The 25,471-nt window shown below is 42.2% G+C and overlaps 2 protein-coding genes across 4 annotated transcripts in view; one reads left to right on the plus strand and one right to left on the minus strand.

The window, feature by feature from the left end:
- The window catches only part of LOC129860697 (cytochrome c oxidase assembly protein COX11, mitochondrial), a 70,603-nt gene that overhangs the window by 43,801 nt on the left and 1,331 nt on the right, over positions 1-25,471 (minus strand). The gene's annotated exons all lie outside the window — the stretch shown is intronic.
- Positions 1-25,471, plus strand: part of LOC129860680 (syntaxin-binding protein 4-like) — a 65,132-nt gene that overhangs the window by 9,990 nt on the left and 29,671 nt on the right. For 2 of the 3 annotated variants that reach the window (XM_055931324.1, XM_055931343.1), the window contains exons 5-15: positions 5,629-5,720; positions 6,387-6,567; positions 7,233-7,365; positions 7,541-7,647; positions 7,959-8,262; positions 8,400-8,472; positions 10,574-10,674; positions 11,706-11,802; positions 23,848-23,969; positions 24,983-25,072; positions 25,197-25,262. In XM_055931324.1, the coding sequence (XP_055787299.1) occupies positions 5,629-5,720; positions 6,387-6,567; positions 7,233-7,365; positions 7,541-7,647; positions 7,959-8,262; positions 8,400-8,472; positions 10,574-10,674; positions 11,706-11,802; positions 23,848-23,969; positions 24,983-25,072; positions 25,197-25,262 (1,366 nt within the window). The remainder of the gene's footprint in view (positions 1-5,628; positions 5,721-6,386; positions 6,568-7,232; positions 7,366-7,540; positions 7,648-7,958; positions 8,263-8,399; positions 8,473-10,573; positions 10,675-11,705; positions 11,803-23,847; positions 23,970-24,982; positions 25,073-25,196; positions 25,263-25,471) is intronic. The other variant, XM_055931334.1, reaches the window with a different exon arrangement.

Raw genomic sequence — 25,471 nt, forward strand, 5'->3', positions numbered from 1 at the left:
CTCTGTGAGGTTGTGTGTAGTCAATGTACGGTAGGGTGCACTACATCAGAGTACTTCATCATTGTTGTCACTACTGAACGAGGCTTAATCTTGTTAGGAGCTGAGTGGTTATAAACCCCTTGATTTGTTTTTGATCAATCTAAAAATAGGGTTAATACAGTAAGAACATTAAGGGGCTTTGGTAGTGTTCGCTCATAAACAGACAAGGCGTCCCAAATGGTGCCCTATTCTAATATTGTATTATCATATATAATAATATCATGTATAATATATATATATATATTATATATAATATACTTTTTGGAATATTATATTCCTAACCAGAGCCCTGGTCAAAAATAGTTCACTATATTGGGAATAGGGTGACAGAAACAGAGAGTTTAGGGAAGAAAGGTAGAGTGTTGCGTAACAGTGTTTGAGGCCTTGATGTATAAATAATATAATACTACATGCCATTAACAGGACGCTTTTATCCAAAGTGACTTACAGTCATGTGTGCATACATATGTCCAATGTGCAGATTCAGAAAACGGCTTATGACAAGACAGATAAAGCACATTCATTGATAGCTGCAAGGGTGTTTGTTTGCTTCTATTGCATTTGGCACTCTTTTCAGAATACTTCATAGTTATATTAGAATTATGCCAATGAGAGATAGCCAAAGTGATCTATAGAACCCAACTAAAGTTCATCAATCAAGGCTTGATCTGAAAGCAGAGCTGCTCTGAAACAGAGAGCTCAAAGCAGTGTTGTTTTTGAGACCACCTGAAGTGAGACCGATTCAAGACCAAGACTGGAGCAAATTGAGTCTGAGTCAAGACCAAGACCGGAGGGAGGGAGGGGGGGGGGGGCGAGACCGAGTCAAGACCAAGACCAGAAAAATGCTAATTAAAATTCAAGACCATGATTGTAAAATGTCCAGTATTTCTGAGTTCATATTTCAGAACAACATGGATTCTTTAGACATTCACAATAGTGAAAACATGCATGCTGAGGGAAAACTACAAATTATTACTAACCCAAACACAGTGGGGAACAATGGGCCTTCTACACCTGCAGAGGATTTATAAAATAATGATTATAATAATAATAATGATAATTATATTATTATTTTCAATGATGTTCTGATTTTATCTCTTCAGTTTTTGTTGGAAAGTGAAAAGAAGAGAAAAAAAGATCAATTCAGGAATTTCTTTGGGGGAGATAAATCTAGCTAGCTAATCTAGCTCGGCCATCAGAAGCTAGATAAAGGCACCTATTAGGGCAACATTTTGGAGTGACAGTGGAATCAACCAACCAAATTTTTTTTAACCCACTTTTTTCTCCCCAATTTCATGGTATCCAATTGTTAGTAGTTACTGTCTTGTCTCATCGCTACAACTCCCGTAAGGGCTCGGGAGAGACGAAGGTCGAGAGCCATGCGTCCTCCGAAACACAACCCAACACAGCGTGCATCCAACCCGGAAGCCAGCCGCACCAATGTGTCGGAGGAAACACCGTACACCTAGCGACCTGGTCAGCATGCACTGCGCCCGGCCCGCCACAGGAGTCACTAGTACGCGATGAGACAAGGATATCCCTACCGGCCAAACTCTCCCTAACCCGGACGACGCTAGGCCTATTGTGCGTCGCCCCATGGACCTCCCGGTCGCGGCCAGCTGCGACAGAGCCCCGACTTGAACCCAGAGTCGCTGGTGGCCTTAGACCACTGCGCCACCCGGGAGGCCCTCAACCAACCACATTTTGACTTAATGGGTTGGACCATTTTTACGAAAACACATGGAATATTATGCCTTCTTGAAGGCAAACAGGTCACTGCACAATAGCTAGTGCAGGTGTTATAAAAAATGATGTTGCTAATTTGTTAGCTTATCCCTTTTAAAGAATAACTTTAAACAATAAGTTATGTTTCAAATAAACATCATCTGGTGAGTGGAACTGTGTTTGTTATTGCATCCCGCTTGACGTTGTTAGCCATCTCTTTGAAAATAACTTGTGTGTGTGAAACATTGTTGCATTTAAAGTGGAACTGACAGCATTTTAGCAACATGAAATTTTATTAAAATCTGTTCATATACATCCCCAGGAAGAATATGACAATTTCTTTTACATTTTCTGCAAGCGACCACTTAAATATGGTCACGAATGGAATTACGTATCCTAAGGCATGTGTGAAAATTCTATAGCAATATACAGTGGGAAAGCTGACATGCGTTTGGACAATTAATAGACATTGCAGTAAATAAAACCGAATAAAAACATCTGTCTTGTCCAGGAACGGAGTCTACACAGACTATAGCCAATCAGAGCTACAGTAGGCCTTTAAAGAAGCAAGACATTTGCCACACGGGCCTGCCATCATTCACTTTGAACCTTACTGTGTGTTTACAGGCAGTTACAACAGCGCAACGTTAGATTATTAGAACGCATTCGCCAAAAGCCACAAAATATACCTGAATGGATTTCTGCAAATATGTAAACACCACGGGAGTCCTCTTACATTTGGAAACTTTACAGTACTGATCAAACAACCATTAAAAGGTATGCTCTCTCTCCCTCAGTTATGCGCATCAACAAGATCAACAACTATGCTAGCCAGAGCAAGGTGAGCTAATATCTAAAGGACCATTAGATAAAGCCTCTTAAATTTTTTTAGCTAGTTGGCCGTAAAATTTGCAGTGATAAACGATGGGGAATTGTAGCCTCCTCATCCTTCTGCAGCTTGCCTGCCTATGCATGCTTGTCCCAACCAAGAACCCAAGCCAACTGGCTAAAGTTGGCTAGCTTGCTAGATAGCTACTTTCAGACACAAATGAGAGAACACCTCATTCTAACCATTTTACTTGCCGTAGCAGAGCTGGTTAGGCTGTTTACATGGTATCTAGAGCGTTCTTGAGTAACTATTACTTTTTTTTTTACCTGCGCTTACTGACTGTAAATCGCCAGCGTGAATTTGTGAACACAAGAGATATGCTAACTAGATAACAGTCGATCAAGTTCTTGCTATCTAACCAAATGACACCTGCATCTCTAGCTGTGTACCACCGAAAAATGATATGAGGGGGAAAAGTCAGTCCCTCACCCACTCCTCCAATGGTATGACATGACATCCTCCTAGCAGCTAGCTAGCTAGCGATCTAGCTACCATTAGGCTCCGTGTTTTTAGCTTGCTACATAAATAGATACACAAGCATATTATTATTATTATTATTATTATTATAACATTCCCAGCATTCGTTACATTTGTCTGTTTTTGTCCAGAATATCGAGTCATTAAAACTGAAACAATGTACCAGGCCAGCTATGATTTACAACCTGATAGCAATATTTTTTGGACTACCAAGAAATGTATTGGTGAATTCTATTAATCATGCATTGAACTACATCCATGTATTCTGCCAACAATGCTTTAGTTTACCTCATGGAACGTTGAATCAAATAGAACCTATTTTAAAAACCTCTTATAAAGTTGGTTTTCTAGCATAAACTGTGAATTTGATATTTTTGACTGATATTATGATTGTTTGTTTGTTTCATATCTGCAAAGTAGTTAAAATGCTGTCAGTTCTACTTTAAACTTCAGGTCACCAGTTACTTTGTGTGCTAAACTTGACATGCTTTTTGCAATGGGAATTAATAGTTGTAAATTTCGATTGGGAAATGCTTAATGGACGTGTTTTTGTGTTCTTATGATTGGGACCTATTGGCTGATTATGTCCAAGTTTATGGACTGCTTATCCTTTAACATCATGCTGTGTGTGACTGCTGTCTTTCCTTCGGCCCTATGCAGTGGTGTAGTGGTGCCTGGAGAAGTGGGTATACTCACATTTTGCCATAAAGTTCCCAAACGGCCAGCCTAGTGAAGGAATGGCACCCTGTGTGAAAAATCCTATGTTTTCCTATGTTTTTTCAATTTTATTTCCACTCTCAAAATCACTTAAAAAAATAATAATTTGACCATACATTTTTTATATATTTTTTCTAAGTCCACAACAATACCACAAACAACATCAATCAGGTTGGGTGGGCCTCTGTCCCAGGCCCATCCATGTCTACGCCCCTGATGCACAACGCATGATGACAATTGTGCATCAAAAATAGCCTACTAACCAACACTTTGCACAAAACTTTTTCAATACCTGGTTTGCATACTGGTATATATAAATTCCTACCCTACCAGCTACCGATGTCATTCTTCTGTGAGCTGCACACTTGCTACCTGATGATGATATTCCGTTGAAACTAGGCTTTGTGTGCGGTGCCCATGTGAATATACAGTATTTCACGTCCTTTGTGATTGTGAAGGCTACTTTGTGCATGATTTCTCTTTTGTACTACATCATTGATAAGTCGTATACCTCCACTACACTACTTTGATATGCATCAGTAAGGATTAAGAAGTGAGTTTACGCAAAGCCCACTGAAAAAAAGTGGGTATATGGTTTATAGCTCCTTAGACATTCCACTAACGTTACACCAAAGTGTATTCTCCTGCATGTGTGCGCTGATATTACGGTTGCTTTCTTTTTATAATCACGAATCTGTCACAACCTGAAGGCCTGGTCTCGGGAAGAAATTATGAGTCCTTATTGTCAGAGACCGAGTACAAATGTATCCGACACGAGACAAGACCGAGACACTCAATATGTGGTCTCGAGACAGGACTACAACACTGGCTCAAAGCCAGGTCAGTAATATTTCCTCAGAATGCTGTGATGAGTCATTCAGTTGGTTACAGTTAAACAATTCCCTAGCATCCTCTGTGACTAGTTCTAACTGCTGAGGAAAGGTCTCCGTCCTCTGTCTCTCTCTCCTGTCACGTCTCACCCTGTCTTGAACACCGGGCCTGACATAAAGGGACCTGGCACTTTGCTAGGCTCTGTGCTTTTCATTGTTTGTCAGCCACGTTAGTCACACCCAACGGCCCAACCGCCAGACAGCCAGACAGATACAAGCTGACATATTAGGGACAGAAGACTGTCTGTCTGCCCATTATGTCCTGAAGTGGACCCTTCTCTTCCAGAAAAACCCAAGGTGAAGAACCTACAGATTAGATAAACTAGAATGACAGTCTCATTCACGTTGCACAAAAAGAGTTGAGTAAACCACACCCCAAAATATTCAAATGAGCTGCCACCCCTACATTTGAATTATCACGAAAAGATGAAAGAACCCGTTTCCGAAGGGCAACCAACCACTGAAGGGCTCAATGGGTTCTTTGGGTCAGTATGGTTCCACAAAGAACTCTCAAGGAACCCTCATCTTTTAGTGTCTATGGCACAAAACTGAATCCCAGATCAGACAGTTGGTGGCAAGAGGTCAATCCCTCTCTCCAAGACATACTTATTAGGTTATGGCTGGGCTCCAAGCACCTAGACTCTTTACCTGAACTCTTAAGACAGTAGACTCTTTACTGCAAGATTAAACTGGATTAGCAGCCTAATCTGATATAGCTCAAATAATCCTAATCTCAACCACTGACAAAGAAGTCACTTTTAATGAGTCCGCGCCCGTCAGATGTCACTGGGAATCAATGTCTCTCTGACCATGGGAGGGAGACAGAGATCTACTGCACTGTTTCTATGGGTAAATTGACAGTGTGGGTCTGTGTTTGTGTGTGTCTTCCAGGCGGGAGTTCATAGAGTTGATGAATAAGTATGGTTCTCAAAGCAGTTTTAAAGGAAGCTCAGGGAGAGTCTCCCCTACACAGCTTTCTACAGGTGAGTTTCTGTACCTAGGACCTTTGTATCCCAAATGGCTCCCATTTGGGAAAAGGGCCCTCTTTAAAGGTAGACTATATGGTGCCATTTGGGACTCATCCACTGTACCTAAGACCTGGTTATCCCCTGTTCCCCTCCTCATCTTCATGTAACACTATAGTCTCTTAACCATTATCTTCCTACTTTCACACTCCTTCTAATTCTCATTAATTTACCCTTTCACAATCTTTACTCTCAACCATATTCACAATTGTTTTCACCTTCTCCAACTGAGTGCTGGCACAGCTCCTCTCGCAATCCGCCTCCCTCTCCAAACATCCTTTCACCGACACTCAAATTCAACACGGCATTATTTAAAATAATAGAGCACTGAATCCTACCTTGAGATATCCATGAGAACTTTGGGCAACAATGTTGCTAACACGTGTAGGTGTTTCTCTATGCTAATCAAAAGAGCTGTTTTTACACCTCACAATGTGTGAATCATTATTGGCTCCTGTACCAATGTCTGTCATCGATCGGAAGTAACAAACCCCTTCTCTGTCTGTGTCTGTCTGTCTCTATCCTTCTCACTCCTTAACCCCCTTTCTCTCCGCTCCATTCTCTTTCTGTCCCTGCCCCCCCTCTCTTCCTCTCTCTCTCTCTGCTCTCTCTCCCTCTCTTCAGAAGGCAAGACAGACACGGCCTCCTCCTCTTCCTCTTCTAGATCTACCAGTCCCACCAGCCAGCTCCTCAGCCCTAAAGAGGGGGTCACAGGACCCCCTTACACCCCTGGACCCCTCTATACCACTGGGCCCTCCTATACATCGAACCCTAACACAACCCCTACACAACACGTCTTCAACAAGTATGTGTCAGTCAGAAATAGAATTAGACAGTTGAAGCACCGGGAATATTGCACTTGTTGTCACTGTCTGTTTGTCCTCATAATTTAAAATCCAGACAGAAGGTTTTTTCCAAAGAACCAGATAGATATATGGCCAGGTTATATCTCCCTGATGTCCTTGTGTCACTAAGATAGATTGAAAAGTTGTAACAGTTTATCCTTGATATCCTTTTATATAAGATCTAATTGTGTAACACAAAACAATATATTGAACGTGTGCATGCTGCTGAACAGTCACGTTGCTCTCTGACAGAAGAGAAACCCTCACATTTATAGAAGGAGAGAGATAAAGAGACAAATACAAAGGAAGAGATATTTGTTCAGGGACAGCCTGAATGAAACCTGTATGTTTATTTAATCATGCTCTCACAGTCTGTGTGCTAGTCTGAGATACTGCCCACTCTCACTTCCTCTTCCTCTCTCCCTGACTGCCCCTTTCTATCTTTCTCTTTTTCCCTGCCCTATTTTATACATCTCTCTCTCTCTCTCTCTCTCTCTCGCTCTCTCTCTCGCTCTCTCTCGCTCTCTCTCGCTCTCTCTCGCTCTCTCTCGCTCTCTCTCGCTCTCTCTCGCTCTCTCTCGCTCTCTCTCGCTCTCTCTCGCTCTCTCTCGCTCTCTCTCTCTAGCGACAGCGTCATTCAGTTGATATGCGTCTCAAAGGGAACAGGCCTGGGCCTCATCATCAACGGCGGAGCTAACCGAGCCGAGGGACCAATGGTGTTGATTCAGGAAATAATACCTGGAGGAGACTGCCAGAGGGTGACTTGTCACTATGTTTAACTTTTGATACAGGGGGAATCAGGTGTTATTCATGGGGTTTTGTGGGAAGACATAAAGTGTGAGACAGGAAAAATATGTGTTGGTTCAACTGACATGTTTTTTATAGTCAAACTATAGGCTAATGAACTAATGATATTCTCTATCTGCATTCCAGGACGGTAGACTACAGCCAGGAGATCAGCTGGTGTCGATTAATAAGGAGTCGTTAATTGGAGTGACCTATGAAGAGGCTAGAAGTATCCTGACACGCACCAAACTCAGGTGGGGCGCACCTGTATGACTTTACCTGAATATGTATTGACAGGATAAACCTCCTGAGGTCTACCACCTTGTTTTCAAGGGGTTCCTGTATAAAGATACAGTAGAAGAAGAGTAAACACGTTCATCTCTACTGTAGTAATTGTGTGAACTGTAACCTAGGATGCGTTCATGGCACCCTATTCTTTAAATAGTGCACTACTTTTGACTTGATCCCTTTGGGACCTGGTAGAAAATAGGGCCATTTGGGATGTATCCCTATTTACTACATTACAAGTATTCCAATCCATTCTCATTTCTCTGTCCTTCTTCAGACCAGACCCTACGGTGGAGATAGCGTTTATGAGACACAGGTCTTCCTCCAGCTCTGCTTCCTCCAGCAGTGGCCCCCAGAGCCCTATCACCCCCCAGGGCCCAGTCAGCGGAGCCCCCGCAGTGCCCCCCATCAGGAGAGAGACCCTGGCTGTGCTGGGGGCCCTGCCTCCCCCTGCATCACTGCTCCAGCACAGGAGAACCACACTCCCTGCAGCCCTCCCTGGGGTTCCCCTGGTGGTGCCCAAGATCACGTCCACCCCCAACCCCGCCAGCGAGGCCCTGCCATCTGTCAACCTTAGCCAGGTTAGTGGCTGAGGCTCGAACACACGTTCAACGCACACACACCCACACACACCAGTCTTCTGTGAATATGGTTATTCCTTCTATATGGTATTAATGGTTGGTGTGGTTGGTGTGGTTTGTGTGGTTGTGTCCTGCAGGTTCGAATGAGAACAGAACAGACGTGTGTCTCCTCCCCCCGTCAGAGTCCCAGCACCACAGATGCCAAGCCTGGTGAGAAATCTGTCTACTTCTCTATCATCTCTGTGTCTCTGTTTCTGTTTTTCTCTGTCTTTCTCTGCTCCTCCAATTATTTCTTTCTCCCTCTCTCTCTCTCAGCCTCTCTCTCTTAGCCTCTCTCTCTTAGCCTTTCTTTCTCTCAGCCTCTCTCTCTCTCTCTCTCTCTCCTTCTTTCTTCTTCTCTCCCTCTTTGTCTCACCTTCACATTTGCCTCTGGGCTAATATAACTATTCTGACATTTCTTAAAGCAGCAAGACCAGAAAGTTGTTGATGTACATTTGGGAACATGGTGTCCCATGGCTTTAATACATGTTCCAGTCCCACCCTTACATACAGTACACCTACACTTTGAATGCATCCCAATTGGCACTCTATTCCCTATGTAGTGCACTAATTTTGATCAGGGCCCATAGGGCTCTGGTAAAAGGTACTGTACTATATAGGGAATAGGGAGCCATTTGGGAACCCAAACTCTGATAAATATATCAGACATTGTTGCGTTGGTACATAGAGAAGATACACAGCAAATTATCCAGTCTAAAAAATATTCAATTTCACACTGAGAGTGTTACTATTTGAATAAGGCTTTACACTTAGCAGTGTGTTAATGTAACACTTCCGGTGCATATATGGGTCCACAGACTCAACATTTTCAGTGTTGATTTAACTCTGTTTGTTTTTTAGCACTGGAGATTTGGCTGTATAGACTGGTAGGACAGATGTAGCGTGGTGTGGCGTGCAGCCAGGAAGGAGGAGATTGAGTGAGGCGAGAGGCGCTTCATCTGAATGTGTCAAAACAAGACATGTCTATTAGGTGGAAAAAGGCTAATCTGGCCTTGGATGTCTAGTCTACACAGTCTAGGGGACATTTTGTCCCACACTTGGACCTGGAGGTGTCAAAAACAAGACACTGTCATCTTCCGGATGGAATCCCTTCTCAGAATAATGTTCTTTGTGCAGCTTTGGTATGATGATGAGTGGGGAACCAGGGGAAACCCAGAGAGGGCTGTCTGGATGTTCTGTGTTGCTCAACATGTTAATGATCAGTTGATACAGAGATGTGAATGATTGGCACATAGGCTTCCTTCAAGTGTTGCCCAACATGTTAATGTTCAGTTGGTGCAGCCATATAATCAGATATGACTCCTGTGCACATATTTTAAATGTTTACTGCATTTGTCAACGTAACCTAAAACTGTTTTACATACATTGTCTACCTTCTTTACCTATACTAATTACCTGAACTACCTCGATTCACCACTTCCAAACTTTCAATTTGTTATAATAATAATAACAACATACCATTTAGCAGATGCTTTTATCCAAAGTGACTTACAGTCATGCTTGCATACATTTTACGTTCAGGTGGTACCGGGAATCAAACCCATTATCCTACCGTTGGAAACGCCATGCTCTATCAACAGAGCTACAGAGGACTATATCTGTATCTGTCTGTCAGAGGACTGTACAAAGGACTGCATCTGTCTGTCAGAGGACTGTACAAAGGACTGCATCTGTCTGTCAGAGGACTGTACAAAGGACTGCATCTGTCTATCATCTTGCTATGTCGTGAGCTTGGTAGATTTTTAACAAATATAATGTGGGGGTTTGAAAAGCTGTGAAGCAGAGCCGTCCATCAGAATAGTAATTTCCTCCCTCGTTCTTTCTGTCTTTTCTCCTCTGTGCCTTTCTCGCTAATTATGCCTCGCTCCAGACTCTGTGATACTGTCTGTTTACACCTGTAGCTCACCTGGGGTGCGTTCAGTTCACTTAAACGTTTGCTACATCGCTGAGCGTTTTTAACTGAACGACACATTTTCCCCAAACTTTCTTGTACTGAAAAGACTTTGAGATACGTTGGGTCCTTTTGGTGGGTGTGCTGGGGTGTGGCTTGAAGCAACAAGTGATGCATTTAAAGAGCAAGGGTGCATTTTGAACCCATAACCCAACCCCTCCCCATTTTTCAACTGGTCGTTCAGTTCAGTACCGTTTTCTCTCTCTCTCTCTCTCTCTCTCTCTCGTAAATGCAATAAACATAAGTCATAAACATAGAAGAAGAGATACATTAACACCTCACCTGTGTCCTGATACTCAGAATCCTACCCTGCCTGTCAGCCAAACAGCATCCAGCACACACCACACAGGAAGTGCTCCCTCAGCTCCATCAGTCGCCTCAAACTGGAGAGGCTGGAGCAGGTCAGTGTGTGGATGTGGAAGTTTGTGTATTTGTTAGCGTGTATTGGTGAACTGTACGGTCAGGTCCATAATGATTGGCACCCTTGATAAAGAGCAAAAAAGACTAAATAAAAATGACAAATAATGAGCTATATTGTATGCACATAAAGATGTTATACTAATACAATAGTTCAGAGAAAGAGCTTTTGTTTAACAAATAATAACTGTATGACTCACAGGAGGCTGGTGGCACCTTAATTGGGGTGGACGGGCTTGTGGTAATGGCTGGAATGTAATGAGTGTAATGGTATCAAGCACATAGTTTCTATGTGTTTGATACCATTCCATTCGCTCTGTTCCTGCCATTATTATGAGCCGTCCTCCCCTCAGCAGCCTCCACTGGTATGACTGTATGTGCCTGTACCTGAGGATTTGTGAGTATGTGTGTAGGAATGTTTGTGATTTGTCTTGGTGTGTCTGTAGATGTCTGTGTACAGTATGGATGTGGTTTGATGCTAGGGTCATTGCAGTGTAATGCTTGTGTTGACTTTGACCCCTCCCTGCAGAGGCACTGCTCAATAAGCTATTACTGCTGCTGGCCAGTCATTTGCTCTGGCCTAATCAAATGGATGCCTACACTCTTAGAAAAAAATGTGCTATCTAGAACCTAAAAGGATTCTTTGGCTGTGCCCATAGAAGAACCCTTTTTGGTTCCAGGTAAAACCCTTTTGGCTTCCACGTAAAACCCTTTCCACAGAGGGTTCTACCTGGAACCCTTTTTTCTAAGAGTGTACAGTCAAGCCAATGTGCATGTTACTGTGTGTGTGCGCGCATGCGTTGTGGTGCATGTTGTCCAAGCTGCTCCAATCCCTCTCCCACAACATCATTGCAAAATCGATAGGCAGTATTCACATTCAGCATGCTCAGTCACACTAGCTGTGCGTGCGTGTGTTTACTACTCTGTGTGTGTAGTCATGTGTGTATAAATGTGTGAGGGTAGGGTGTGTGTCTTTTATACGGTGTGTGTAAACTCTGTGTGTGTGTGTTGGCAGGCTCTGGATGCATTAGGACTGAATCCTACGGAGGCACAGAGACAGACGTTGAGGGCCAGACTGCGAACAGACCCTGCTGGGACCGTGGCCTACGCAGGTAAGACTACACTTCACCATAACCTTACCTGATCCTAACTCTAACCCTAAGCCTGCTGGGACTGTGGCCTACACAGGTAAGACTACACTTCACCATAACCTTACATGATCCTAACTCTAACCCTAAGCCTGCTGGGACTGTGGCCTACGCAGGTAAGACTACACTTCACCATAACCTTACCTGATCCTAACTCTAACCCTAAGCCTGCTGGGACTGTGGCCTACGCAGGTAAGACTACACTTCACCATAACCTTACCTGATTCTAACTCTAACCCTGCTGGGACTGTGGCCTACGCAGGTAAGACTACACTTCACCATAACCTTACCTGATCCTAACTCTAACCCTAAGCCTGCTGGGACCGTGGCCTACGCAGGTAAGACTACACTTCACCATAACCTTACCTGATTCTAACTCTAACCCTAAGCCCGCTGGGACCGTGGCCTACACAGGTAAGACTACACTTCACCATAATCTTACCTGACCCTAACTATTATTCTACGCAGGCAAGATAACCCCTTACCTTACCTGACCCTTAACCCTTAACCATACACAGGTAACACAGATCATATCCAGCTATATCTAATCTATACTGTAAAAAGCGGGACGGAGCTGTTTTTCATCTGAAGTGCTTTTTCTGATCGGTATGATCCAAAAAATTGAATGAAAGCTTCTAAATTGCTTTTGTTAAGTTCCCCAATAAGAAACCAAAAATCGTCGCTCAACAGAAATAGGGAACTACCAAATGACGTTGAAAACCAGAACAAAACAGGTGGGGGTTTAAAATTGGTTCTGAAAGGCATCCATGGGGGTGCCTACAGACTGGATTCTGACCAAGCAAACTTGAGTCGGGTCTTAACACACACCCAGTAGATTTGCCTGATATCAGAAACTAAAGGAAAAGAAAACCCACACCAACTTAGGTAGGGGAGTGCAAATAACCGTGGAGCAAACCAAGCAGGTGAGACAAGATAAAAGGATTTGTTTCACAACTTAAAAAGGAAGAGCTAGCGGTATCACTCTCCCAACATCTCTCATGCTAACTGGAGCACTGGGCCAGCACGGGAAACTAACGACTAACTAACCAGGCGACAGGGGTAACATCCTGACCAACGAGGAGGATTCCAATCAAGGCAAACCACACCCAACAAAACCAACATCGAAATCGAAAACCAAATCAATCAAAAGCCTATAACACTTTCAACACCTCATGTGCATTCACATTGAATAGTGGTGGGTGCAATGTAGCGGCGGCAGCCTACCAGAAGAGATGGAGGCATGGCCTATTGAAGGGGGGGTGGCCTTCACTTAATTGTTTGGCCACCCTTGAGAGTGAATGTCATTCCAGGTAATGTGTTCTGTTGAGATGATTTTTTTTATTGTTATAATGTTCACTGCCTGCACTGAATCTTAAATTACAGTACATCTGTGTAAGTATTGTGATACTAAAAAGCCTGGGAAGGTTTCCGTTGAGATGGTCACCATTTGGTTACAATATTGTAATATTGTAACCAGATAAAGTGAAACTTCCCCGTTGGACATTATTTGGGGTGTTGTTCCAGTCTCCCTACATAATTATGATTGATGAGAGGCGTTTCAGACATAATTATGCACCATAGTGGTATTTGTTTATTTTCACGCTGGGAGAGGTCAACCAATTACGTCATCGGTTGATTGAGCCTGCTGTCTGATCTAAAAAGGAATGAGGTCGAGTTTTGTAGAAATGATTGTGGCCTTTGTGTTCACCTATTGGGATCAAAACGCTAGCAGTGAGTAGATATGGTTGGCCTTCAATAGAGCCATTGGACTTGTCTCAACGATGTTCCTATCTGCCACGACATTGCAGGATATCTAGGTTGACACGTTTTACCTGGCTTTGTAAAGACTGCAGCCTGACGGTAGCCCTAGTTCCTTGTCCAATTGTGTTCCCTCCCTCAAAGGCAGGCTTTTCAAAACAGGGGCAGTACTAGTTTCTATGGGTTCACAGAAGCCATGTTAACGTGCACTGTCTATCGAAGATGGCTAAATAATTACAATGGCTGCTTCTGATGATTCCTCTTTCCAAGAAGAGCTGGACTACAAAACAGTCTTTGATTTTCTTTTACATCGGGACATATAGTGCTATTCATTTGAGCTGTAATATACTGAAGCAGAGTTGAGAGAGAGAAATAGAATTGCGAATGCTGAATTGCCGGTGCAATTCAAGTCTGTGCTGCAACAAATTTGATCGTGGACAGTTCTTACTGGAGAGGGTCACTGCAAACCCCATGGATCGTGTATGTGTGTGTGACAGACCATCAATGTTTCTATGCACACATGGATAGAGGGGTGCTGGAAACATCCTTCAGAACTTCCCAGATCAACTGGAGACGGCAGCATAGACCAGCTGGACCAGGAGGGCAAATGACAAACGAGTAAGTTGTTTTGTTGTCGGTAGCTAGATGGCAATATAAAATCTTTTTACACGAGGCAGTGTTGTTCAGTACAGTATAATTTTGTGATCGATTCGGCCATAACGAGGCTTGCTAGTACCATTATACCACACTAGCTAAGTTGAGCTAGCTAGCTTTGTTTGCTATACCCAAAATGTACTGTAGCCTAACATTATAGCTAGCTAGCCTAGCTAGCCTCAGTGCATCTCATTAGGAGCAAAACTGGACAAATGTTTTGATGGTGATGACGAAGAGTAAAGGAATGACTTTGGCTTTATGACTCAGATTAGTCTTGGAGTAACTATACCTGTGTGCTGTAGCTAACTAGCTAGCTCACATTTGTCTGTGAGATGTCTCATATTCTACATCATGCTGCTACAGTAAGAAATCAGTCATTACACAACGATTGCCCATGAAAGTCTAATAGCGTTTTTGTCATTCTCTTACAGACAATACAGATTGGTGGTTTACAGATTATTTGGGGAGTTTGTTTTACGCGGGGAGAAGCTAGGCAGAGGGTATTGAATCCCCTTGCCTGTGTGTGTTGTTGGTGCCATTCAAGCAATTTATCCCTTACATGATGGACAGTCTGTTGGATACAATGAAGTTGATGACTTAAGGGAATATGTGGAAGGTTGTTAGTGGAATTAAATAATTCCTCTAATGTACTCATTAATTAAAATCAATCTGTCTCTTTATAAGAATTTGTAAGATACTTATTAACATAAAATAGACAGGATACAGTCTTATTAAAATTAGATAATAGTATTTATTCTCTGAGCACACTACCATTTGACCATAAACAACAGTTTATATACAAGATATGACGTCATAGGTTACAGAATAAATCTCCTCCTCCTGACCAATATAAAACAGGTTCAAACGTTCATTCCAACTTCCCAGCGCCCACACATGACACACAATATAATCTATTCTCCTGAAGGCTCACTATAATTTATTACCACTTAAGCAGACAACTCAAGATAATGGAAGACCTAAAAAGTTACTCACTGCCTTATCTAAACATCTCAGGGCTAAGTTGGGTCAGTTCAACCATAGTTTAACGACCCTTTTTGCTTACTTTATAACCCACAGCACAAATCTCTTTCACTAAGCGTGCAGAGTTCAATTAATTATAGTTTAATCTAAATCGAGAAATTGTTTTAGTTATTATTTACAAAATTTCTAACAAAGGTCCCATAACAACAATCTCCCATTGTATCTAAGTGGCTCCGAACACCACACTGCATCACCCAAACACACCATATGCAAGTATTCCCTTAGTAGAACTGTAGTGTTTAATATAGGCGATAGTAGTATATTTTCCTCCTACTGTATATATGTCATACATTGCCATAACTGTTCCTGCATACTGCTGTGTAAACTCATTTCGGTCACCAGAGCAAATTAACTTTGTCTTGAAAACAAGCCATGAAAGAGCAAGATAGCACCGACAGACATGACAACTCTGCTTCTAGCGCCTAAGCAACTTCGCAGTACTAGCCGGCTAGTGATGGCACCTTAGAGGCTGCTGCCCTATGTACATAGACATGGAATCACTGGTCACTTTATTAATGAACCACTAGTCAATAATGTTTACATACTGCTTTGCTCAATTCACATGTATATACTGTATTCTACTGTATTTTAGTCAATGCCACTCTGACATTGCTTATCCTAATATTTATATACAGTGCATTCGGAAAGTATTTAGACCCCTTGACTTTTTCCACATTTTGTTACTTTACAGCCTTATTCTAAAATTGATTAAATAATTGTTTGCCTCATCAATCTACACACAATACCCAATAATGACAAAGCGGAAACAGAAATTCCTTATCTACATAAGTATTCAGACCCTTTGCTATGATACTCGAAATTGAGCTCAGGTGCATCATGTTTCCATTGATAATCCTTAAGATGTTTCTACAACTTGATTGGAGTCCACCTGTGGTCAGTTCAATTGATTGAAGATGATTTGAAAAGGCACACACCTGTCTATATAAGGTCCCAAAGTTGACAGTGCACCTCCCCAGGGAAGTGACCAAGAACCCAATGGTCACTCTGACAGAGCTTCAGAGTTCCTCTTTGGAGATGGGAGAACCTTCCAGAAGGGCAACCATCTCTGCAGCACTCCACCATTCAGGCCTTTCCGGTAAAGTGGCCAGATGGAAGACACTCCTCAGTAAAAGGCACATGATAGCCCGCTTGGAGTTTGCCAAAAAGGCACCTAAAGGACTCTCAGACCATGAGAAACATGATTCTCTGGTCTGATGAAATCAAGATTGAACTCTTGGCCTGAATGCCAAGCGTCATCTCTGGAGAGACCTGAAAATAGCTGTGCAACGAGGCTTCCCATACAGCCTGACAGAGCTTGAGAGGATCTGCAGAGAAGAATGGGAGAAACTCCGCAAATACAGGTGTACCAAGCTTGTAGCGTCATACCCAAGAAGACTCAGGGCTGTAATCGCTGCCAAAGGTGCTTCAACAAAGTATTGAGTAAAGGGCCTGTATATTTATGTAAATGTGATATTTCACTTTTTTTATTTAATAAATAAATGTGTAAAAAATTCAGAATCTGTGTTTGCTTTATCATTATGGGGTATTGTGTGTACATTGATGAGAAGGGGAAAAAAACTATTTAATCAATTTTAGAATAAGGCTGTAGCGTAACAAAATGTGGAAAATGTCAAGGAGTCTGAATACTTTCCAAATGCACTGTATTTCTTAATTCCATCCTTTTACTTTTAGATTTGTGTGTATTGTTAGAAATTACAGCACTTTTGGAGCTAGAAACACAAGCATTTCGCTACACCCGCAATAAGATCTTCTAGATATGTGTATGTGACCAATACATTTTGATTTGTCTACTTATTTGCTACATTGACAGAGTAATGTACTGTTTTTTTATAAACATCTTTACTTGCCAACAAATTAAAGTTTAAATGATACACCAACTCCCTGCATCATTTGTTTTAGCAGTAAGATTGTAGTTAGTTACTTCCAAATACATTTAATGAATATCACATGAATTGATCCAGAAGTTGAAGTCACCACTTTAATGGTTTCTAATGCAGCTGGAACCATTTAGTCACTTGTCAGTACACTTGTAAAAAATATGATATAAAACACCATTATATACATATGTACAGTTAGCAATATCTATACCACAATGCAGTTGTGAGTATACTAGGCTTTTTATATCAGTGTTTCCCAACCCTGGTCCTCGGGTACCCCCAACATTACACAGTTTTGTTGTAGTCCATGGCAAACACAACTCATTCAACTCATTGAGGGCTTAATGATTAGTTGACAAGTTGAATCAGGTGTGCTTGTCCAGGATTAAAATACAAGCGTGTACTGTTGGGGGTGCTCGAGGACCAGTGTTGGGCAACACTGTTCTATATTACATTACAACATCAGTCTAACTGAGGTGTTGGCAAAATGAGGTGTTGGCAAAATGTTCTTCGGCTGGTGATGTACCAGTCAAAAGTTTGGACACACCTACTCATTCAAGGGTTTTTCTTTATTTTTTACTATTTTCTACATTGTAGAATAACAAGGAAGACAAACTATGAAACAACACATACGGAATCATGTAGTAACCAAAAAAGTGTTAAAGAAATGAAAATATATTTTAGATACTTCAAAGTAGCCACCCTTTTCCTTGTTGGCTGCTTTTCCTTCACTCTGCGGTCCAACTCATCCCAAACCATCGCAATTGGGTTGAGGTTGGGTGATTGTGGAGGCCACGTCATCTGATGCAGCACTCCATCACTCTCCTTATTGGTCAAATAGCCCTTATTCAGCCTGGAGGTGGGTTGGGTCATTGTCCTGTTGAAAACAAATGATAGTACCACTAAGATGGGATGGTGTATCGCTGCAGAATGCTGTGGTAGCCATGCTGGTTAAGTGTGCCTTGACTTCTAAATAAATCACAGACAGTGTCACCAGCAAAGCACCCCCACACCATCACACCTCCTCCTCCATGCTTCACGGTGGGAACTACACATGCGGAGATCATCTGTTCACCTACACTGCATCTCACAAAGACATGGCGGTTGGAACCAAAAATCTCAAATTTGAACTCCAGACCAAAGGACAGATTTCCACCGGTCTAATGTCCATTGCTCATGTTTCTTGGCCCAAGCAAGTCTCTTCTTATTATTGGTGTCCTTTAGTAGTGGTTTCTTTGCAGCAATTCGACCATGAAGGCTTGATTCACGCAGTCCTTTCTGAGGCTGGTAACTAATGAACTTATCCTCTGCAGCAGAGGTAACTCTGTGTCTCCCTTTCCCGTGGCGGTCCTCATGAGAGCCAGTTTTATCATAGCACTTGATGGTTTTTGCGACTGCACTTGAAGACACTTTCAAAGTTCTTGAAATGTTCCGGATTGACTGATCTTCATGTCTTAAAGTAATGACTCTCTTTGCTTATTTGAGCTGTTCTTGCCATAATATGGACTTGGTCTTTTACCAAATAGGGCTTTCTTCTGTATACCACCCCTACCTTGTCACAACACAACTGATTGGCTCAAACGCATTAAAGAAGGAAAGAAATTCCACAAATTAAGTTTTAAGAAGGCACAACTGTTAATTGAAATGCATTCCAGGTGACTACCTCATGAAGCTGTCTGAGAGAATGCCAAGAGTGTGCGAAGCTGTCATCAAGGGAAAGACTGGCTAATCTCAAATCTCAAATATATTTTTATTTGTTGAACATGTTTTTGGTTACTACATGATTCCATATGTGTTTTTTCATAGTTTTGAGGTCTTCACTATTATTATACAATGTAGGAAATAGTAACAATAAAGAAAATCTCTTGAATGAGTAGGTGTGTCCAAACGTTTGACTGGTACTGTATATACACTGCTCAAAAAAATAAAGGGAACACTAAAATAACACATCCCTAGATCTGAATGAATGAAATATTCTTATTAAATACTTTTTTCTTTACATAGTTGAATGTGCTGACAACAAAATCACACAAAAATTATCAATGGAAATCAAATTTATCAACCCATGGAGGTCTGGATTTGGAGTCACACTCAAAATTAAAGTGGAAAACCACACTACAGGCTGATCCAACTTTGATGTAATGTCCTTAAAACAAGTCAAAATGAGGCTCAGTAGTGTGTGTGGCCTCCACGTGCCTGTATGACCTCCCTACAACGCCTGGGCATGCTCCTGATGAGGTGGCGGATGGTCTCCTGACGGATCTCCACCCAGACCTGGACTAAAGCATCCGCCAACTCCTGTACAGTCTGTGGTGCAACGTGGCGTTGGTGGATGGAGCGAGACATGATGTCCCAGATGTGCTCAATTGGATTCAGGTCTGGGGAACGGGCAGGCCAGTCCATAGCATCAATGCCTTCCTCTTGCAGGAACTGCTGACACACTCCAGCCACATGAGGTCTAGCATTGTCTTGCATTAGGAGGAACCCAGGGCCAACCGCACCAGCATATGGTCTCACAAGGGGTCTGAGGATCTCACCTCGGTACCTAATGGCAGTCAGGCTACCTCTGGCGAGCACATGGAGGGCTGTGAGGCCCCCCAAAGAAATGCCACCCCACACCATGACTGACCCACCGCCAAACCGGTCATGCTGGAGGATGTTGGAGGCAGCAGAACGTTCTCCACGGCGTCTCCAGACTCTGTCACGTCTGTCACATGTGCGTGTGAACCTGCTTTCATCTGTGAAGAGCACAGGGCGCCAGTGGCGAATTTGCCAATCTTGGTGTTCTCTGGCAAATGCCAAACGTCCTGCACGGTGTTGGGCTGTAAGCACAACCCCCACCTGTGGACGTCGGGCCCTCATACTACCCTCATGGAGTCTGTTTCTGACCGTTTGAGCAGACACATGCACATTTGTGGTCTGCTGGAGGTCATTTTGCAGGGCTCTGGCAATGCTCCTCCTTGCACAAAGGCGGAGGTAGCGGTCCTGCTGCTGGGTTGTTGCCCTCCTACGCCTCCTCCACGTCTCCTGATGTACTGGCCTGTCTCCTGGTAGCGCCTCCATGCTCTGGACACTACGCTGACAGACACAGCAATCCTTCTTGCCACAGCTCGCATTGATGTGCCATCCTGGATGAGCTGCACTACCTGAGCCACTTGTGTGGGTTGTAGACTCCGTCTCATGCTACCACTAGAGTGAAAGCACCGCCAGCATTCAAAAGTGACCAAAACATCAGCCAGGAAGCATAGGAACTGAGAAGTGGTCTGTGGTCACCACCTGCAGAACCACTCCTTTATTGGGGGTGTCTTGCTAATTGCCTATAATTTCCACCTGTTGTCTATTCCATTTGCACAACAGCATGTGAAATTTATTGTCAATCAGTGTTGCTTCCTAAGTGGACAGTTTGAGTTCACAGAAGTGTGATTGACTTGGAGTTACATTGTGTTGTTTAAGTGTTCCCTTTATTTTTTTGAGCAGTGTATTATTTTGTATTTATGTTATTTATTAAGTTTAACCAAAGGGGAAAGGTAAGTTGCGTGTTGAAAGAAATAGGTTGCACCTAGGTTTGTTAGTAATCAAACATAAAAGTCGGCATTGAATCATATATATTTGGTTTCAACTAGGGTTGCTAAATTCCGGGAACTTTCAATAAATTCCCTGGTTACCCAGCAATCCTGGTTGGAGATTTGTGGATTTCCTGCTTTTTCCCTTCTTATTCTGGGATTCCTCCAACCGGGATTTCAGGAAAACCAGGGAATTTATTGAAAGTTCCTGTAATTTTTCAACCCTAGTTTCAACAATTATATATATATATTTTAAATGAGAACCTAATTGAAAACTAGCTGATGCAAAACATGTTAATTGATCCAGAGTCATTTTTTACAGTTGTACCCTCATTTTAACCCTGATCTTTATGCTGACTCTAACTTGAACACATCCAACATTACACTAGCTCCTTAACCTTTACCTTAGCTTTCTAACGCTGACATTTACTGTACCTTACCACTTTACCTTAGCTAACCCGTTCACTATCTGTGGTCGTGTTCTCCTGCTCAGACGTTGCATGCATCAACCCATGATAGCATGCCATTTCATTGACTGTGCCGTCGGGCACCAGATTGCTATAACATATAATGTGGTTAGTTGATACGTAAAATACTTATCCAGGTATTGTAAGATCCGGCATGTGTCAGCAACCACATGAAAAAATACTACAGTTTACTATAGAATACTACAGCACTTACTATAGAATTCTATAGTAAACTGTACAATATAATCCCTACAGGTTATGCAAAAGAGCAGACGTGCTGAATTATCTGTTCAGACCCCAGTCCTACCTACAGGTTATGGAACATTTGATCTTTTAGTATTTCTCCAGTAGGTTTCCAGAGGGAGAAAGCCTCCGCTTTTGTGTCAAAGATAATACAACAAAAACATGATAGTAAATACTACAGTAATGCCTGAAAAAACACCACAGTAAATACTGTAGGGTAGTACAGTCTGCAAAAACACTACAGTTAAATACTGCAGTATACTACAATGTACAAAAACACTACATTATGTAAGGGCTGTCTCTCTCCTCATCCTCGGACGAGGAGAGGAGAGAAGGATCATCAGACCAAAATGCAGCTTTCGGGAAATAAGCCATCTTTTTATTTAACACGACGATGGCAACACGAAACAAAACACTTTCAAATATACAAAACAAGAAAACGACGTTGACGAAACCTGAACATAAACTTACATAACTAAACGTAAACTCACGGACAGGAAACAGACGACATCAAAATAAACGAACAGCCAAACAGTCCCGTATGGTACATACATTCGACGACACAGGAGACAATCACCCACAAACAAACAGTGAGAACACCCTACCTAAATATGACTCTTAATTAGAGGAGAACGCAAAACACCTGCCTCTAATTAAGAGCCATACCAGGCAACCAAAACCAACATAGAAACAGATAACATAGACTGCCCACCCAAAACACATGCCCTGACCTAAACACATACAAAAAACAACATAAAACAGGTCAGGACCGTTACACATTAATTACTATAGTATATACTACAGTTTTCTTTACTACAGTATGTATACAATAGTTAACTGTAAATACTACAGTAGACTACAGTAAATACCACAGTATCCGGAAAAACAGTACAGTGAATACAACAGTCAAGTATGCGAAAGCACTACAGTGAATACTATAGTATTTTTACCATAGTATACTTCTAGTATTTTTTCATGTGGGTTATCTTGACCACACTGATTTTATTGAAAGAGGACATTATAGTAAATGTTCTTTCATCCAGAGAACTGCCTCTACAATACATACAGTTGAAGTCAGAAGTTTACATACACCTTAGCAAAGTACATTTAAACACATTTCTTTCACAATTCCTGACATTTAATCCAAGTAAAAATTCCCTGTCTTAGGTCAGTTAGGATCACCACTTTATTTTAAGAATGTAAAATGTCTTGAGATGTTGCTTCAATATATCCACATAATTTTTCTGCCTCATGATGCCATCTATTTTGTGAAGTGCATCCAGTCCCTCCTGTAGCAAAGCACCCCCACAACATGATGCTGCCACCCCCGTGCTTCACGGTTGGGATGGTGTTCTTCGGCTTGCAAGCCCCCCCCTTTTTCCTCCAAACATAACGATGGTCATTATGTCCAAACGGTTATATTTTTGTTTCATCAGACCAGAGGGCATTTCTCCAAAAAGTATGATCTTTGTCCCCATGTGCAGTTGCAAACCATAGTCTGGCTTTTTAATGGCGGTTTTGGTAACAGTGGCTTCTTCCTTGCTGAGCGGCCTTTCAGTTTGTCAATATAGGACTCATTTTACTGTGGATATAGATACTTTTGTACCTGTTTCCACCAGCATCTTCACAGGGTCCTTTGCTGTTGTTCTGGGATTGACTTGCACTTTTCGCACCAAAATACGTTCATCTCTGGGAGACAGAACGCGTCTCCTTCCTGAGCGGTATGGCGGCTGCGTAGTCCCATGGTGTTTATACTTGCGTACTATTGTTTGTACAGATGAACGTGGTACCTTCAGGCGTTTGGAAATTGCTCCCAAGGATGAACCAGACTTCTGGAGGTCTCCAATTTTTTTTCCTGAGGTCTTGGCTGATTTCTTTTGATTTTCCCATGATGTCAAGCAAAGAGGCACTGAGTTTGAAGATAGGCCTTGAAATACATCCACAGGTACACCTCCAATTGACTCAAACATTGTCAATTAGCCTACCAGAAGCTTCTAAAGCCATGACAAATTTTCTGGAATTTTCCAGGCTGTTTAAAGGCACAGTGTATGTAAACTTCTGACCCACTGGAATTGTGAAACAAAAAATTGTTGGAAAAATGACTTGTGTCATGCACAAAAGTAGATGTCCTAACCGACTTGCCAAAACTATAGTTTGTTTACAAGAAATTTGTGGAGTGGTTGAAAGACGAGTTTTAATGACTCCAACCTACGTGTATATAAACTTCCAACTTCAACTGTATGTATAATGTAGCATGTTTCTATTGAAACTATAACAACAGGCAACAGTCTTTTCTTATGTGTTTTTCAGCGATACAAAATGTGCAACAAGCATCTATATTTATAGATTGTAATTATAAAACACATGTTATTACTCTGTGTGCAGACTTTGAGACACTGACACGGGAGCTGTTCAAGCTTCAGTTTGAGGAGTCAGGGGTCGGAGGTCAAGGCTCAAGGTTCGTGTCAGATGACTTCTCCAGTCTCCTAGAGTCACCTACCTACACGGTAGGAAATATTAATACTGTACACTTTAGCCTCTAGGCTTTTCTTCTGTGAAGACGCTAATGCATTGTAGTTGGTTAAGTGCACATCAGACTGCGAAATTTGAAATTGGTATGAGGATTTGCAGATCTGTCTTATGCTAAGGTGGCGATGGGCAACTCTAGTCCTCAGGGCCTGATTGGTGATACACTTTTGCCCCAGCAAACACACCTGACTCCAATAATCAACTAATCATGGTCTTTAGTTTAGAATGCAATTAGTTTAATCAGCTGTTTCATCTATATGGCTGGGGGAAAAGTGTGACACCAATCAGGCCCTGAGGACTAGAGTTGCCCATCCCTGCACTAACACAGAGTGTTTCTCTATTGTAGCAGTGCTGTTTGCTGTTGTAAACATCCATGTGTAAAGTGTAATAGTGGTTATGGATGTCGACCTGTTGATGCTCTGCTTGAAGGTGATTAATGTGTGTAGTAGTGTGATTGTACAATATATGTTTGCAGTAAAGTCTTCAGTAACCGATATATTAGGGGTTTTGGGACACCCATCTGTTGTGACACCCATCTGTTCCATGCATTTGAACTGTTCCAGAGCTAGCACACCTGATTCAACTTGTCAACTACTGTAATTATCAAGCCCATGTTAGGTGCATCAGGTGAGCTAGTCCAGGACTACAACAAAATTGTGAAATATCTAGGGGTCCCCGAGGATAAGTTTGAAAACCACTGGCCTATATGCATGTTTTCCTGTGTAATAGAGGCTGTAACTAAATCATGTAGTAACTTATTATTTTAATGATGATGTTGTGTTCCTGTGTTGATGCTATACATGATGGTAATGCCTGTTTGATGTAAAGCCTTTGACAAGGTGTTAGTCCCATGTTCCGGTGCTGTGATTATGTGTGAATTAGAGCCTTTATTCATGTCCCTCTGTCTTCCGGTCTCTCCATATCATCCTTCACTGTTAGATCAGCCTTCACTTTCTGTCTAATAATGTCCCTGTTGTCCTGTATCTGTCAGCCTTCACTGTCTGACTCTGATGACCTGGAGGAGATGGAGAGACTGAGGAAAGACCACATCGAGGCTCTGAGAGAGATCAAGAAACTACAGGTATCACAGGAGTTAGAGAAATCAAACATTAGTAGGTCAGAAAACAGGAACATTTGTGTGTTGACTTTAGAGAATATATAGACTTTAAAAAAAACTGTTCTTGCCGTGTCTCTACTTTCTCCAGGAGCAGTTGGCAGAGTCAGAGAGACTTCACCTGCAGATGCAGGAAGAGCTGAACAGGGTCAAACAGGTGATTTTAGTATAGTTTATCTGGCCTTACACATACATCTGAAGCTCACTTACTGGAAGTTAGCTGGTTTTGTTGAGCTTTTTTGGGGGGTGCGTAGCTGTTTGCCTATTCACCAGAGGGCGCTCTGCACAAGCATGCACACTTACATGCATGCGTTTTATTCTGTAGGGTTCTTTGTCTTGTGAAGAAGCAGAGAGCAAACCAGACAC

This window comes from Salvelinus fontinalis, chromosome 1 (assembly GCF_029448725.1).
Source record: "Salvelinus fontinalis isolate EN_2023a chromosome 1, ASM2944872v1, whole genome shotgun sequence".
Taxonomy (NCBI): Eukaryota; Metazoa; Chordata; class Actinopteri; order Salmoniformes; family Salmonidae; genus Salvelinus; species Salvelinus fontinalis.